This window comes from Gambusia affinis, linkage group LG06 (genome assembly GCF_019740435.1).
Source record: "Gambusia affinis linkage group LG06, SWU_Gaff_1.0, whole genome shotgun sequence".
Classification (NCBI taxonomy): domain Eukaryota; kingdom Metazoa; phylum Chordata; class Actinopteri; order Cyprinodontiformes; family Poeciliidae; genus Gambusia; species Gambusia affinis.
Genome location: NC_057873.1, coordinates 16,200,637 through 16,215,138, shown reverse-complemented (window position 1 = coordinate 16,215,138; position 14,502 = coordinate 16,200,637). Strand labels below are relative to the sequence as shown.

The following is a 14,502-nucleotide window of genomic DNA, read 5'->3' as shown; positions in this document are numbered from 1 at the left end:
TTAACTACCTAGTTTGAGAGTTGTGTTGTAGGAATAGTGATGCAACAACAGCAGACGTGAGACTCTTGGACTGGCAGTACGAGTTTCAGCTGCTCTGGCAGTAAGAGCAATACTAACCCTAAGGAATTATAGTAACACTGACCCTAGGGCGTCTACAAATTTCCATTTCTCACTCTTAGCTGTCAAATGGCAGCAGTTTGCCAGTTGTCCAACATTTGCAGAAACTGATGTCTGTAATATCCAATGGATTTTCTGTAAACTTAGACATCTTTATAAACTTATTAAATATGAATATTCCTTTAATTTATTATAAAAAAAGTAGTGGGTCTTTCGCTCTAACTCGAATTATTACACAAAGCAATAGCAACAAATGCAACACTGTGGATATCTGTGTAGTGTGGTGGAAGTAGTCAGTGATCTTATCACATAGATAATTAAACATATATTTCAGCTTGCACTATAAATGACCGCTTTTTTACATGCTGCAATCCTAATTTTGCAAATTGAGATACACTAAATGCACCTGGCATATTACATTGGGTTGCCGTTCCGGGGAGATATGCTATGCATTTTTCTGCCACTAGGTGGAAATCTTTTTTTTCTTTTTCTGTGCTCTGTTACACCACTGCAGAGGTGGACTTTTGAACAAACACTATCTGGACTGCAGCAGTCAATATGAGGAGGTCGTTGACATACAGAGTTATGCTGTCGTCAGCACAGATATTTCTCAGAGAAGAAGAGAAAAAACCTCAAAGTACCAACATGAATACAAAAACAGGATGAGAAAACAAAATAAATTTGCTTATATTAGCGTGGAGGTTGATACAAAATAGAGGCAGCTCTTTGACAATCAGAACTAATTTTAAAGCAAGGTGCGTAATTTCGTCTGGCTAAATCCGAGCACCACTCTCGGATTTAGCCAAGATGTACACAATAAAAATATTATTGTGTACATGAAACAAGCAAGTCCAGAATAACGGGCAGATTTTGGTCATGTTTTCTGGAGTCAGTAGTCTTCATTTGAGAAAACACACAATGAAGGTGAAAGACTACAGGGTTTCAGCAAGTCACAAAAGTTTCAAATTTAATAATCAGAATTTTGATCCTTAAAATGCAAAAAAAAAAAAAAAAAAAATCCAGATACATTTTTACAAGTCTGAAATTAAGTTATTTTCTAAATTTGTACTCAGATTACTGCTTTTACTTGCCCTTTGTTTTACCCCTTATTTTATTAACTTGCAGAAACCCTAAATGAAATAAAAAACAGAACAACCGTATTTTTTTTGTGAAAACAAGTACTGCATCCATAATGCTAATGAGAGGTTAAGACATATTGGGTAAACTAACGCTAACAAACAGACCAACTCCCCAGTATTGCTTTCATCTGCAAGAAGACATTTGATATAGATATGCACCTTATTTTTTTGAGGGATCTGTAAAGGAAGGGTTTTACAATTGTGCCTGGATGTTGGTCAGTAGAGCATCCCTACATCCATAACATTCACATTTTAGAGCATATTAAGGACACTGTTACATACAGAACTGCACAATGTTTGCAGTATTTCGTTACATCCAACTAATCACTGCTCCAGGAGTATCAATCATTCTCCTTTCCATTTACACCAAGCATAATAATTCCAACCTAAAGACAGATTGCACTTAAAACTGCCAAGTGAGGGGTGATCTAAACCATGTTTGTTTAACCCTGTCGCGTCTCATGTGTTTGAAGCATTTGTGTTGCATGCAGTTGCTGATTGAAATCTGATTGCCTGAACTAATTTAGGAAAGTAAGAGACACATTTATCCAGATGGTATTCAAGTGAACACATCTGTCTCCTCAAGACATTCACAACAAAAAGTCCTCTTAATATACAGCATTGCACATTGCCAAACAGGATCTTGTCAATGGCGTACTACAAGACTGAGTTGGATATTAATAATGCCAACTGCATCAGCAACATGGGCTTCTGATAAGTGAAACAGATAATTGCAATCCATTTATAATATCAAGAGCAGGACATTGGCTGCTTTGTGTGGCATTAAAGTATGTAAGTATCTGGAATCAGATTTTCGTCAGTTCCGTTGAAGCCATTTACTTGGCAGCTGTGCATGAAGCACAGTTCAATTAGATCTCAATTCATGCCAATTCCACATTAAAGAAACAATAAGAAGGGTTTTTTTTTAATATCTTTTTATGGCTTTGAGGCTAATTGCAGATTTTAAATCTGCACAGTGAATTTAATGCTAAGTGTAAATGGAATGCAGTTTCCTTAATCTAGCACAAATCAATCAAGCTGTTTGATGCTAATACCAGAACATTAGATGAAAATGCATTTGTGTGGTATGGTACACAATGGTACAATGAGATATGCCGAGGACAGACAGAGCTGCCTGGCTGTCCAGACACATCAATAAAGTGCCTTACAACAGGTTATTGCATAATCTGATGTCTGCCTTATTGCTTCCATTGAAAGCAAGAGCGGCACTCTCATAAAAGAGAGCAAAAAACTGGTACAAATGAAGAATTCAAAATGATCAAATCAAATAATACAATGTGGGGAAAAATTATAAACATCATTTATAACTTTGTACAAAGTTGCATTTTGCATTAATAAAGTGCATGATTTTTTCTTTGAAAGGCCAGTCTACAATCTTGTAGTATTAAAGTGGCTAGGAGCATGCGAGTCTTTGTGTGGATGGATCTCTGCATGCGTGTGACCTTCAGTTGCTGAAGTTTTGAATGTGTGTTCAGCAGGTCAAGTCTGCCTGCTGCAGAGAAGTGACCTCAAGCTGTAAATCTGAAAGAAAAAAATAGATTATATGGTTTCCTAAATTCTTTCAACACAATGTGTTGCTATGGTAACCTTGAAATGGCGGGGGGAAATGGATATTTTATTGACTGTACAGTTTCAAAGAAATTTTGTCAATGTTACTTTACGAAGACATGCTCTGACATGCAGTTTGCATCTCTGTATTTTTTACTTTTCAAACTACTTAGTGTCGAAAGTTGCTAAAATTGTACAATTTTACTGGATACTAATTACATAATAATTACAACCTAAAAAGAAACTTCTTGTGATGTTCTATGCCCAAATTTTAAAGTACCTGACCAACGTAACTTACTGACTATTCTGAAATGTGGACTATGCCAGACACTGGGTATTAAGCATGGGCTGTTTATGATTATCAAACTATATCTAGTTTTTCAAAAAGTGAAAGTTTCATAACTACTAAAATTATCCATCATACTGTTCTTATGGTTTAGGGTCCTTCAAATGGCTTTATGGTGCATAAAGTATCACAGCACTGCCATACTCCCATATCTTGCTGTGCACTGACAGTCAGCTAGCTAAAATAAAGTTTCTGCATTTCTATGTGGCCTGCATGAAAGAAAAATATGACTAAATGAATCATTTCTGTTTCCAAGAACAAAAGTAGTGACGCCTATCACTCAATTTACAAGTCCCGGGTCTGTTAAGCAACGTACTCCAGGGTCGCTACCAAAGCAGAAAGCCAAACTAAGATAACATAATTAACTAATGTGGAACTGGTATAAAATATGAAAAATAGTTCTTCAATATTTTTGCTTAATTGCATCTATCAAAATCAAATTGTAAAGACAATAAACCTTTACTACCAATATGTTGTATTACTCTTCAGAAGAGGGTACACTGTACTTGTTATTTTCTGTCATTAATAAAAGTGATTGGACCGTGTTTCAAATTTTTGTGTAAATACTGTAAACATTGAATGACTAAAATTTCACACCCAGTAAACTAGCTTAGACCAAAGAGAGGACAGCCATTGTACTACAAGACTTTTGTCAAACGTATACCAAGTTTTTATGTAGCCGACAGTGGAGCCACATCCGCTGATTTAAATAATATACAGAAAGTGCATCATGTACTTTGGTTATTGCATTCTTACTATATTTATACATTACATGTTACTCTACCAAAATTATTTATAAAAATAAAAACATTTTTGAGCTGGATAATAAAAAACTAAAAACTTGCAAAACTGAAAAGTGTAATTGCTTTCTTCTCCAACTCACTCACCTGTGCTTATGCTTATTTACATTTACTCCAATCAGTGAAACTGTACAAAAATAATTTAGTTTTTATGGTGACAGATGTAGCCCAATTTTTTTTCTATTCTGTTATCTTTTATTATGTAGTCTCCAGGCATATAGTAACATTTTATAGCACAATCAAGTAATACCTTCAGTTGTAGTAAAAATGCTGTATATATCAAACATGACTTAAAAGACATTTGACTTTACAACCTGACACCTTGAAATTGGCTTCTGTCTCTTTAAGAAGCTCCTATCTGGTGCACATGAGGTACCACATATTCTCATGGACACCAGATACTATCTTGCTTCTGTTAATGTGTTAACTCTAAATAGAATGTTATTTTTACTTAGCGAATCACCCACAGGCCTTGTCGTATGATTATAAATTCCTTTCAGAACATAAAAAAGTTTATATGACTTCTCTATGAAATGGGAACAATAACTATGTTTTAACTGTATGACTTGATAGTTTCCAGATTGTTTTTCAGTGACCTTCTTTTTACTGGAATTTCAATAATAATTTCCGCTGTGCAATGTATTTTAAAGATGTTTTGTTTAGGTTTTCTTTGAGGGTTAAAGCTGGAATCCAGACTGAAAAAAATGTAGATCAACTAACCAAATTAACAACATCTTACCCTCCTCCAACCGGCTGATGTTTTACAGAAATGGGGGGTAAATGATTTCTCACAATTTAAATAACCCTAAGTTGGTGTAAAGTGTTTATTTCAGCAATTGAGCCGGCTTTGGAAATGCTAAATGAGACACAAACTATTGTTGGTGTGCAATGGTGCAGCATACGCTCATGTGAAAATATACAAAATGTGCACATGCTAAAATTGCATTGAGTAGTAGAAGCAGCAAGATTAAATTCATTTGTCTCTATGGGGAGCATGGTACTCTCAGGATTGTCTTGGAGGGTTTGGGGAATTTTATGATGTTAATGAGTTTTATCCTCCCATCAGCAGAGGGAGCAAAAGCAGAACAGGCACCAGTGTTTATCCAAACCAAAACCTTAAAACCTGTGCTCAACTGGATCACTCTGTCCCACAAGAAAAGCTGTCCACAGTGATTAGCCAGATAGACTGTCAGTCTTCCACTGTCATTAGTGAAGCAAATCAATGTGGATCTCGCCTGCCCCTGGTTGTAAACATGAAAAACCGAGGAGAAATGTGCAGTTGCCCCATTACTCACTGGCACAGTAAGTTATGGTTTCAAACTCTGAGTCAGTTGCAAAATATCAAGTTGTTAATGCTAACAACACTTATGGCAGTAATGTGCATGTATCGTTTCATTTGTTATTTTTGCTAATGATTGAGAAAGGTTTCTTTTTATTTTTGACTTATAGATTAAACACCAGCAGATATGTGGACCGTGTTGGTTAGTTTTGTCTGGATTCAAGTATGAATTTAAATTAAAAGGTATAAAGTCAAAATGACAGTTTAATCCATGTCTGTGGCTATAATGTGATAATATAAACGATGATAATTTAAACAGATTACTAGCTTAAGATGTAGTGGAATGGAATGGGTAGTTCTACAATTACAGACAAACATAAGTAAAACCTCTGAAACTTTGGGTTCAGTAATATACAGATGAGAGTCCTAGAGCAGGCAGCACATTGTGTGCCTATTGGGCTTTCACAATAGATACAGAGTGATCCAGCTTCTTGCACAGGCTACACTTCCCAAATCTCAAACACAATTTAAAATAGATATTCAGAAGTTGCAATATTTAGATTCTAGTAGGATAAAACAGTCCATTGATAAGAGCATTTTTCTTTCAGCATGTATAATCCTCTAACATATTTACAAACATACAATCATTACATTACACTTAAGCCTTTGGTGTAGCTTTGTTGTCAGCTTTGGCTCCTGAAAGTCCATTTTCTGTATTGTCGTTCCCTGAGGAGCTCACCAGGCACTCTTTACTGCAGAAGAGAGAAAGAAGCAAAGGTTAAAAGACAAGCATGATATTAAGGCTTTATTCGTCTTTCTTTTGCATCAAAAACAACGACTGGGAAGGTAGAGATAGAATAAATTAATGATGAGCTAATGGCTTGCAGGTGTGAAGGGAGTGAGAGAAGAGGAAGTGACACAGGGGAGTGAGGGAAGGCACATTGGGGACTAGGAATTTAAGTTAACATTAAAGAATGACTAAACATAAGAAACATGAAAGTAAACTAAGAAAGGACTACACAAGAAAGACACCTAATAAAACTAGAACCACCTGACAGGACTGAACCAAATTAAAATAGAAACACGGCTGAACTAATCAAAGAAAAGGAACTAAAGAACACAGAAATTACAAAACCCAAACCAACTCTAACAACCCAAGATCCTGACATAAAGTTTGCTATCACTCCGAAACACTTGGAGCTGGGACAACATGGGTTCACCTACCAGCAGACAATGACAAAAGACATACTGCTGAAACCACAATGGATAGTTAAAAACTAATGTAAGTGTTAGAGCGGCCCAGTCAGGGCGATGCATGGTGTAGAGAAAAAGCTGCCAATCCATGTATATGGAAACTATTAGGCCTCGATGCAGCTGCCCGAGGGCAAAAGGCAAAAGACCTGCAACTACAATTAAACTTAAACTGTGGGACTACAAAGGATTGGCTCAGGTGCTGAATATATGCACAATACCTTTGAAAACTTTTTATTTTTCTTCTTCCTTCTTCTTATTAGGTGCTACTTTGTGATGGCCAGATATAAAACCACAAGAAAATAAACTGAAAACTCAAGTTTGAGCTAGTAATGTGACAACATGCAAAAGTGTAGTTTTGCAAAGTACTGGACTCTAGTTGGTGTCATACTCACGTCTTTTCATTACCCTTGTGTAGAACATGAAGGACCACTGCCTTTATTACCATGATGAGGATAACTAAACCAATGACTCCACCCAGAACTGAGACTATAATGACTGTCAATGTATTGTCGACCTCCTTCACTGTAAAGAGCAAGAGAAAAAATGGCATTATCTCTATAAATCATAGATACAACTCTATTTGTGTGTTCCAGGTGTAATGCACATCACTACATGTTTCACATACTTTGGTCGACCACTATAAGCGTGAAGATAGCACTGTGGTTGCGGTTCTTCTCTTTTGGGTTTCTGGCAAAACAGGTGTATTCCCCTTCATCCTCAAAAGTTATGTTCCACAACAAGATAGAGATGTTGTTTGTCTTTGAGGAGCCAACAAACTCAACACGTTCATGGAAAACGTGGACCTTTGGCTCCACTTTCTCCGTGGGAATCTCTGCTTCACACAACTGTACACATAAACATCTACTTAGACAAAAAGTATAGGTTATCAAGTTTATTTCCAAGTACTGTAAAACATTTAAGTTTTCTTGGCATTGTTTCTTGCATATTACAACTTAAGACCTAAACATGAATTCTGGTTAATATAGAAATACTTAAAAGTATAAACAGGTATTTTAAAATGCCTGTTTTTGTGATGCAACAAAAAGGGCATGGTAAACCATTTCAAAATATTCCCCTTGTACAAAATGACAATTATCATGTACAAGTCAATGATAAACAAATACATTTTTGGAAGAGAAAAGTTAAAAATTGCTTGTTAGATCTCAGTGTTGCTTTTGACACAGTCAATCACAATGTTCTTTTAGAAAGATTTGAACATGTTACAGGTAGAGACAGGCTGGACTCTCAGCCTGTCTCACAAAACGGACAAAAGGGGAACCATAACTTTAAAAGACAATCATTTTATTTTCTGTATAAAAACACTATATTTTCTCAAATATCAAAACTATTCTGTGTGTCTATCCATGCAATGATAAAATAAATAGTCATCTCTTTGTCTGTTGTTGAGGAGGTGACTGATTTTTTGTAATCTGAAGTTGTCTGTCATTTTGTCCAGCTATTTACCGTTTGCATTGTACAGTGACATCCTTCTGATCTGTTGTAATCTGTCTGCAAATTCTGTCCTCAGCTAATGATACAAAATGTAAAAATACAAATACAACGTAGGCTGAACTTTATTTTGGGTGAATCGGATTCATTACCATTAGTGGCAGGTGTGACAGGATTAAATGTTGAAAATTAATTACAATGTGGATCATCAAGATATTACTTTAAGGCCGGGGTGTTCAAAGACTGTCCACAAGGGCCGGTATCCATCATGTTTTAGTCATCTCAGTACAGGCAGAGTATTGAAGCAAGGAGAGAACTAAAACATGCAGGACACCAGTCATTATGGATTTACTTTGGACACTTCTGCTTTAATGATGTTTGGACTTGAGCAATGAGATTGAGCAAATAGATTGTTCGTCAGATGATTTGTACAGAATAAGTGTCACATTACATGCAAAAAAAAAAAATGGTTTGAAATGATTTACTATGTATTGCTTGGCATTTTAGAAAGGTGCCTTCAAGACGGCCGCAGCAATTAACAGAGCTCAAAATTAAAAAAGGACAATAACTCATGTGGCACTAACCAGTTCACCAGTAAAATAATTTTATTTTGACATGTTGGGTTGTGGCATCAGGTTGTGGTGATTATTACATAACTGAGATCTAGAACATGAGGTTAAACTTTAAAGGATTATTGATGGTAGTAAATATATCCATATTTTTGAAGGCAAAGAAAAAAATATGGGGTATTATGTTTTAAAGGCCTGGTCTAGTCAAAGCCAAGTTCAGTTCTAAATTTAATTGTAAGGCAGAAACAACAAAGAGAAGTGGTAAAAGGCAGTAGAGACATTTCCAAGGCAATCAACTTTCACGTGTTTGCCGAAAATAGTCCTGTAGTTTCATCTCTGTCTCAGTTTAAAAGCAGTTTTTACTTTGAGTGGTTGTACATACATATAATCTTTAGTTATACCTTTATAAAAGTTCCATTGTCATTGTACTTCCAGTTGAAGTAGAGGTTTTTGATGCCGATGCAAGATGAGTAAGTGCAGGGCAGCAGAACTGTGGAGCCATTCATTGCTTCTATTGAGGAAACTTTACCTGTGGAAACCTCCAATCCATCAACTCCCCAAGCACCTGAACGACAAACAGAAACACAACATTCAGAGAACAATACCTAAAGATAGAGCTTGATTAGTACTAAACGTAACCACAGAAGACAAAAAAAAGGAAATATGAATCACTACTGTAGTATTAAAAACACCACATTGTGTACTACATTTTTAAACGTTTTAGATAGATTCACATTTTTTCACAACTTACATTTTTTTCATCTAAAACTAACACTTCCCAGGGTCTGGCAACCAACTCACCAGAAACGTTTATTCCAACAATTCATCAAAGTAATATTGAATGTTTAATTTTACATAAATCTTTTAAAAACATATGCCATAATATTTCACACTTCTGAAAAATGTACATCCCAAACTGCTTTGGACAGTGACAAACTAAACAAGAATAAAATTAACAATCATAAAATGAAGACAATATGACACGAGATAATAATGTGATTAGATTCAAAGAGAAAATAAAATTACACTCTTAGAAGTGAAAACCACACAAAAGAAGATGAAGATGTGTTGTTTAACACCTTTAATGTGAACTTGTTCAACAGCTGCAATGAAATCACAAAATCCAAACATCCTCTCCCATAATGGTGGGAACTTCAAAGAGCTTGCCTATTGAGAGCAGAGAATGTGGAATCCACTTATGCTGCTATAGACGTGGATTGCTGGAGGGAATACTGACCACCTTTTGGTCAAGGTGTGTATTATGCTAACTTGCAGAAAGAGTGACATAAAAATTAGCAATCAGAAACCCTGAAACAGGAATTAACTACAAACAAATTTATGCTGATGTCCTATGGTACAGTGGTGTTTTTCTTTTGTTTTGTTTTTTTTCTCCGATTTCCAAAAGCAAACTCTGTTGGCATTTAAGTCTTGCTAGATATGTTATGTTGGTTTTGGTATGACAGATTGTTTCTCTGATGTCTCTCCTACTCTCATGGATCTATTTATAAATGCTGTCCTCGACACTGAACTGTCCAGGATCACATTGCACTTGGACATGTTTAGAGAACATGTTGTCTGGATGTCTTTCCATCCTGTGCATAAACTTGTACAACATGTTTTAAATCATCATATTGGGAATGATTTTTGGGATTCCTCTTCTATTCATGAATGGAATCTGTGTAACTTATGAATGTTACTACTAAAAATTATTTTGTCAATCTATAATTACTTTACCTTCAATATAGTGTGTGCTGTCTATTTTTTGCTTGAAACCACACTTAAAAGTTTTATCATTACAAAATACCTGTTTACACCGTGCAAAATATGACTTTGTAGCATGTAGCCTAAGAAACAATACCTGTGAATATCACAAAATAAGGATTTTGAAATAAATGTTTACAAACAAAAGGTGGAGATTATACTGTGAAGGTAAATCCAGTAATTTCAGATGATTTAAAAGCCCTTAGCACTTGATCTCACTTTTAAAATATGCTGTGAATGGAGCAATTCTCCATTCAGAGTAATTATTTGCAAAGGATTTAAAGTCAAAAATGATTAATACAAACTATTTTATTTGAGGGAAACTTATCAGAAACCAAGCGAAAGTCTCATTTTTAAGTCTTACATAGGTTATTCCTTATCATCAAGTGGAAGCATTATCGTTTACATATATAAAAAGCGTGCCACCCCTTCAGAAATAGATTTCATGCTCCTGTTGCTTCAGAGCTCTTCACTATCGTTTATCTCCTTGTTCCTTTTCTCTTTGCCGCACTCTCCTGCCTTATTCAGTCTGTGCTGATTTCACCTTTAGACTTACATCGTTAGTACAGTATGTCTGATCGTACTTGCATGTGTGTGAACAGGCAGTACATATATTCACAGCTGTGAGCTTGTGCACATTTGTAATACCCTGGTATGTTTGATATTTTTAGCCCCACTATCAAGTATCTACTTGTCCCAGTTGGGAAACATCAATATGTGAATCACTGGTGGGAGGAAATGCAGCTGACTGTGTGTATGTGCATGTGTCCTTCACTGAATATCAAGGTGAGTTTTTTTTTCCTCAAGTAGGCCAAAGACTTAAGGGTTAATGTATTTCTGAGTGAACCCATAGAGAACTGGCTGAGGACATTATTACCTCTATGAAAGGGAGAGAAAAGGCAGAAGTGACAGGAATGTTGGAAAAGGAGAGAAAGACAAGAAAAAATGTAAACAAACGGAGAATAAAAGGCAATGGAGGTGGTACAGTGTGAGGGAAGTCTCTGAATTGGTATGGATGTGGAAGTTTACCAAAATGAATGACTGACAGGGCAAAATCATTACATCAGCAGCTAAGTAACTCACTTAATTGGAGCTACTGGTGTTGGACGGGGTAAGTTCACATTTACTCATCGCATCAACACACTACGAGAGTGTAATATTATATCTGCACAAACGACCACCGCCATGTAGTAGATCACATTTACTATACACGTCTAGCTACTGATAGAAAGAGTAGCTACTCATACTGATAATGTAACCTATTTTAATCCAAAGACATTTGGAATATTTTATTTATAATTTATTTTGTAAAAAAGTAAAAACTTTTATTTATAAAGACAAAGACTTGAACTTAGTTATTTTCTTAAACGTAAAATGCTGATAAAATGTTGTGACAGTTTGACAAAATATTACTAAACACAAAAACACAGTCTAATTATTCGAAACATTTTCAAAACTCTAAGCCTCACCGAAATTTTCTATCCCATTTCAGAAAATGAGATTTATCTAATTAGGTTTAGACATTAAAACTAAAAATACGTGGTTGTTGCAGTAACTCCTCTGTTATTTGTATTACATGGTAAAAAGTAATAAATAAATGGGTAAAGCAATAGAAAATATAGTACAAGTGTGAACATATCTGAGAAAAAGGGTCCAAGCTTTAGGGAAAGGAAGTTTGATTGCCTGAAGGGAGCTCAAGGTAGAACCAGAGCTCCTTCCCATTGAAAATAATCAGCTGACGTATTTAAGGCATGTTATCAGGACTCCTCCTGGACACGTTCCTTGTGATGTTATCCCACTAAGAGGACGCTGTGGGACAGACACAAGACGAGATATGGATTCCTTCTCGCCTGGGAATGTCTTGGGATAACAGAATAAATCAGACTGTGTTGCTGGGGACATGACCTGATCTCAGATAAGTGGAAAAGTATGAATGGATGGTTGGATGGTGAAAGTATCTTTTAACCAAACTATGCATATATGTATGAATATTGACACATGCTTGCTACGGAACATCCCACAGTAGTCAGTCCCATTTCATACCAACTTTCTCAGATGTGAACAAAGCCACAAACGTACAACAATTTCAAATAGCTAAAAAAGAACAGCAAAATTAAGAATACTTCATAAACAAATGAACAGCTAGTTTGAGATGGTTTTATTTCTCATTTTCACAGCTGTGTCAGTCCATCATTGAGGGCTGTTTTTACCTCATGAGGTCATCATAAGATATTTTATGATCTAGCAGTCCTGCCTCAAATCTCAAATTTAGGGATGAAGGGTCACTGGTGGACATGTAAAACAAAATCAGGGTGGGGATGAACAAAAACTCAGATCATCACTGCACCGCTACGTCACTACCAGTAATATGATTGCACTTAGTCATCCACTGCGTATTGAAAGTTAGATTCCCTTTTCTTATATTCACCAGGTAGCAATTGTGAATTAAGGACATATAAAGATAACCATTTAGCCAGTCGGTCATACAGTTCAGCAACTACATTCCAGCATGTACAAGTTCAGATAAGACACAAAGTTTTATGTTCTTCATCTCGCTGTCCTGATCATCTTTCACAGCATCATAGCACAGAATAATGAAGAATTATGCATTGCAATAAAAGTGAAACTCCCTCCCACTTTTAACAAGGCCAAAACAAACTGAATAAATGTTATTTATTAAGGACAGACTGCCAAGTTTGATTTAATCAATTAAGGGAAGTCATACTGATTAAGTAACTTGGTCTAAACTCACTAATACAGAGAATGAGAAACACAATGTTCTAGTGAAAAGTAAAAAGGTCTGGAAAAGAAGAACACCATGTCACTTAAATGTTTAGAGGGGAGTAGCGTCCAACTCACCAAGCAGTAGCACAAGTATAAGACCAGCGTGGAGCAGATCCCCTGATCGCAGCCGACCAGAGACACTCAAACCGGTGCTGTCCACTGACGCCATGACACCGACACCACCTGCCTGCCTGTCTGTCTGTCTGTCTGTCTGTGGTCCCGTCTGTTCCTCTGTAAGCCCACAGTGTATGTCCTTGACAAGATGCTTTGTTGTCCACCAGTGACAGGTTTTGTGTTGGACTTATGTGCCTCTAGAACAAAGTGGGACACTGAGCTGTGCAGCTAAGAGCAAGACTCTGGACTCAGACCCTCCTTCTTTCCTCCTCCCCTGCACCCTGTCCCAGGAATGAGCAGAGATGGGAAGCACTGAAGAGAAGAGCTCTCCTCTGTCCAGTTGTTCTCCAGCAGCCAGGGAAAAGAAAAAGACAGGCGGGACAATGCAGTAGTACAACAAGGATACTCTTTCTGTTCCCCTCCCTCCTCTCTGTCCTCTGCCGCTGTTCGGGAAGACTGAAAATCCAAGAAATCACACTGTGAGGGAACAGGCAGAGATGAGACGTGAGGCAGAGCAGCGGCAGCGGCGCCTTAACAGTGCAGTATCAAGTAGCCCCCTCTGCTCCAGCAGCAGCAACAGCTAGAGAAGCAGCCTGGCCAGCAAACCTCACTGGGGGAAACATAAGCTGCAGGACGGGTGGAGGAGAGCACGCATGAGGCACAGAGGGATGCTGGAGCAGAGCCAGCCAGCAGCGAGGGTAGGAAAGCAGAAAGTGCACGGAAACCCGGCACAGAGAGAAATGAGCAAGAGAGAGAGAGATAGCTACTGCAGAGATGGAGGTGAGGAGAAAGCGAGAGAGAGAGAGAGAGAGAGGGGGGGGACACAGTAATCGGTGTGAGTGAGGGGGTGACGTCTGCTGCCACATGGAGACACACACATGTACGCATCCTGCAGAGTAAGGCTGAATCAGGTCTCACCGTGGGACGTGACCTGGGTGCTTTTCCCTTAAAACAAGCCAGTCTTTCAGCTGGACACTTAACTCATGGCTACACCTGCATGATTCTCCCATTTCACACTACTACTGTACTCCGATGTTGGCAGGATAATTCATTGGCTAGCTCTGATTTTGTCCCCTGGCATTTTCTCAAACAACTCAAGTTTTATCTCCAGTTTCTCTTTTCTCTCTTCAGTTGTATGTTTTACTTTCATAATTGGTAGACAGCACAGCACTGATTCTTTCAGTGTCAGCATGCAGTTTTCATTTGATCTTCATCTAATTTTTTACTTATGTCTCAAATTGGCCTAAGGAGTCCCTGCTAAAGATGGCACCAGATAGAATTTACCAGCAAATAGTTAATTTAATTTTACAAATATAAATCC

At 37.1% G+C, this 14,502-nt stretch overlaps 1 protein-coding gene across 3 annotated transcripts; it reads right to left on the bottom strand.

Annotated features, from left to right (window-relative positions):
- Positions 1-1,025: 1,025 nt before the first annotated feature.
- Positions 1,026-13,260, bottom strand: scn4ba (sodium channel, voltage-gated, type IV, beta a). Of its 3 annotated transcripts, none has more exons than XM_044120205.1 (6): positions 13,143-13,260; positions 8,924-9,087; positions 7,130-7,349; positions 6,897-7,026; positions 5,902-6,002; positions 1,026-2,798 (listed from the first exon to the last, which is right to left on the bottom strand). In XM_044120205.1, exons 1-5 carry the CDS (start codon positions 13,234-13,236, stop codon positions 5,909-5,911), a joined length of 702 nt encoding a protein of 233 aa, XP_043976140.1. In that variant the 5' UTR covers positions 13,237-13,260; the 3' UTR covers positions 1,026-2,798; positions 5,902-5,908. The 3 variants fall into 3 exon arrangements, with proteins under 3 accessions (XP_043976140.1, XP_043976139.1, XP_043976138.1); XM_044120204.1 differs by having other exon boundaries at positions 5,907-6,002; XM_044120203.1 differs by having other exon boundaries at positions 1,026-6,002.
- Positions 13,261-14,502: the final 1,242 nt, after the last annotated feature.